A 2755-nucleotide genomic window follows, 5' to 3' on the forward strand; every position below is an offset into this window, starting at 1 on the left:
CATTAGGGTTAGGTTTTGTTTAGGATTTAGTGTTAGGGTTAGGTTTAGGGTTAGGCTAGGGTTATAGTTATGGTTAGCATTATGGTTTAGGGTTAGGGTTTATGCTTAATATTAGGGCTAGTTTAAGGTTTTAGGGTTAGGATTAATATTAGGGTTAGCATGAGGGTTAAGGTTTAAGTTTAGGGTTAGCATTGGCATTAGGGTTAATGTTAGGGTTTGGGTTAGCCTTACAGTTAGGGCTTAGTGTTAGGGTTTGGGTTAGTGTAAGCATTTGGGTTAGCATTAGGCTTAGTGTTAGTATTAGGGTTTAGATTCTGAGACCTACTGGATCAGAAGGGAGGACTCTCCCATTCAGTACAGAAAGGGAAGCAAGAACAAATTGGAACAAGAAGTCTCTTCACAGCATTTTGTGTGGTGAGTAGGGTAGCAAGCAACTTGTTCAGAGCTATGTTGAACTACACTTTCATAAGGTAATGCAGGCCATAATTTAAAGCTTTTAATGACAAACCTGGAGGATTAGTAGATACACAGAACAGTACATTACAACCTAGGATCCAAAAGATTGTGGCTACAAGGAATATGAGGACTTAAAACAGGGTTGTGACTACAGCCAGTTGATTTGCAGATTGGACTACTGAGTGTGAGTGAACAGCCCAGCTCTAGCCTTGGCAGAACTGAGGGGTTTTAAACTGTCTTCAAACAAATTGCGAAGGGACAAATTGGGGGAAAAGCTTCTGTAGCTTGACAGCCTTCCCACTCCCACTGTCATTTGAGGACTGTTCCAATAAACCTTGTGAACAGAAGGTGGAGCTTGCTGAATAACTGGTTTGCTTCACTTGGTATGCATTCCTCTCAAGACCCAGCGCAAACAGGGCTGGTACGTGGGGACTAAGAGCTGACAAAGGAAACCAAATATTTTCCTGATACTCCTCCAGTTTCTGACATTTTTAGACAAGGATTTGTTACACCTGTGCTTTACACATGTAATAACCCCCAGAAGCACCTTCCAGGTGCTTGCCCTGTCTTCACTTGAATCCACAAATTTTCTGAATTTTCAACACCTTTGGTAACAATCCCACAGGTCTACTACCCTGCTCCTGAGAACTCGAACTTTGAAGTTGCTTGAACAGAGAATTTGGCTTCACCTTCCTAAGGCACAGACCCAAACCTCTTTTCATTCCCCGCTGCTTCCAACCAATTGCTTTTAAAGACAGAGCAATGTCACTCTGTAACAGGATACATCATCAGCAGATATCTTCCCAATTACCTAACAGCCAAGATACAACTCAGGCAGAGGCATGCTCATCTTCCAGATTTTATGCTGATTTTTTGTTATGCAACGTGTAACGGTAGACTTCATGAGAAACAGGATGCTGGACTTGAGGGATCCCAGCTTTGATTCTCTACAGCTTCTTAAGAAACCAGTAACAGTCACGGAAAATTAGAAGCTGGGAGTTTTTTTAAACCAGTTAAGTGCCTAAATTGCTTAAATGAAAAGCTACTTGCTCAGTGTCATTAGTATGGGGCTGTCATCAACGTGAAACAGCAAAAAGTCCTGTTCTAAAAACATGTTTTGATGTATTTCAACTAACAATTGGATCATTCAGACTTAGCATTAATCATGGTTAAGTGGAGGACAGGGGGCAAGCAGTAAGCATGAAGAGGTATTAGGAGGCACGCTTATTGCTAACTTGATAATTTGGCTATGAGGGAAAATCTAAGATGGAGCATACTGAATTTGCTGGGTGTGAGAACCTGGGCCTCATAAAAACTGAAAGGAAGCTAGAAGCCTGGCCAAAAAGTGGAGGACTCTTAAGTAAAAGTTAAAAGATGCTGGCTGGAACTGCAAGAAGCGTGCCAGAGATGGTTGTCGGGGGCTGAACCTGCAAAGAGCTCTGGCCTGGTGCAGCAGCACGACCTTGGGACTGGGCCAGAAATACACGGTGAAGGTTGCAGGAAGCACTGGGAAACCAACTGTAGGAGCGTTGTGTTTATTGAGACCGTGACGCCGCAATAGCACGCTCCGCAAGCCAAACCCCCGGTCCCTCCTAGCGGTGCTTGCCGGTGCGATTGAAGCGCCGGTACAAGAAGCGGATCCTCTTGTTGAGCTTGTGGTAGTCGCTCACGAACATCCGATCCCCCACCATCTTCTTCTTGCGCAGGCACCTCTGCAGCTCGTTCCCCCGCCAGCCCCGCAGCCACTTGGGCCCCACGATGAGGTCCTTCGGGTGCATCTGGAAGCCGCCTGTGAAGAGAAGGAGGACGCGGGGTGAGGTGGCACCCCGGCGGAGGTGGGACCCCAAAGCGGCCGGCCCCGAGCCCCGGAGGGGTCCCCAGGGGGTTCCGGTCCCCCTCGCTGGGCTGGGGGCACTTACCCAGGATGCCCACGTTGTCGTAGACCCCGAACAAAGCCCGCTTCTCCGTCCAACGATCCACCTGCTGCGGCTTCGGCGGCTCCCTCACGCGGAAGGTCCGCGAGAGCCCGGCCAGAGGGGAGGAGAGGGGCAGGGAGGACCCGCACCCGGGCCGGGCAGGCCCCGGCCGCCCCCCGTCGCCGCTGATGCCCCGCGAGGCCCCGGGCAGGGCCCGGCCCGCCAGGGCCCGCCCCGCCGCCCTCACCAGCGCCAACATGGCGGCCACCCAGGCGCTAACGGCCGGCTAGGAGAAGACAGCCGGCGATTGGGCGAGGCGCTGGAGGGCGGCCTCTTTGCCGGGCGCTGATAGGCTGAGGCGGCGCGAGGGGCGGGGCGAGCGC

General features: G+C 50.7%; 1 protein-coding gene across 1 annotated transcript; it reads right to left on the reverse strand.

Annotated features, from left to right (window-relative positions):
* Nucleotides 1–1975: 1975 nt before the first annotated feature.
* Nucleotides 1976–2660, reverse strand: MRPL51 (mitochondrial ribosomal protein L51). The gene is made up of 2 exons (XM_013199499.3): nucleotides 2376–2660; nucleotides 1976–2245 (listed from the first exon to the last, which is right to left on the reverse strand). Exons 1-2 carry the CDS (start codon nucleotides 2629–2631, stop codon nucleotides 2049–2051), a joined length of 453 nt encoding a protein of 150 aa, XP_013054953.2. The 5' UTR covers nucleotides 2632–2660; the 3' UTR covers nucleotides 1976–2048.
* Nucleotides 2661–2755: the final 95 nt, after the last annotated feature.

The sequence above is a fragment of the Anser cygnoides genome, chromosome 1, assembly GCF_040182565.1.
Source record: "Anser cygnoides isolate HZ-2024a breed goose chromosome 1, Taihu_goose_T2T_genome, whole genome shotgun sequence".
Taxonomy (NCBI): Eukaryota; Metazoa; Chordata; class Aves; order Anseriformes; family Anatidae; genus Anser; species Anser cygnoides.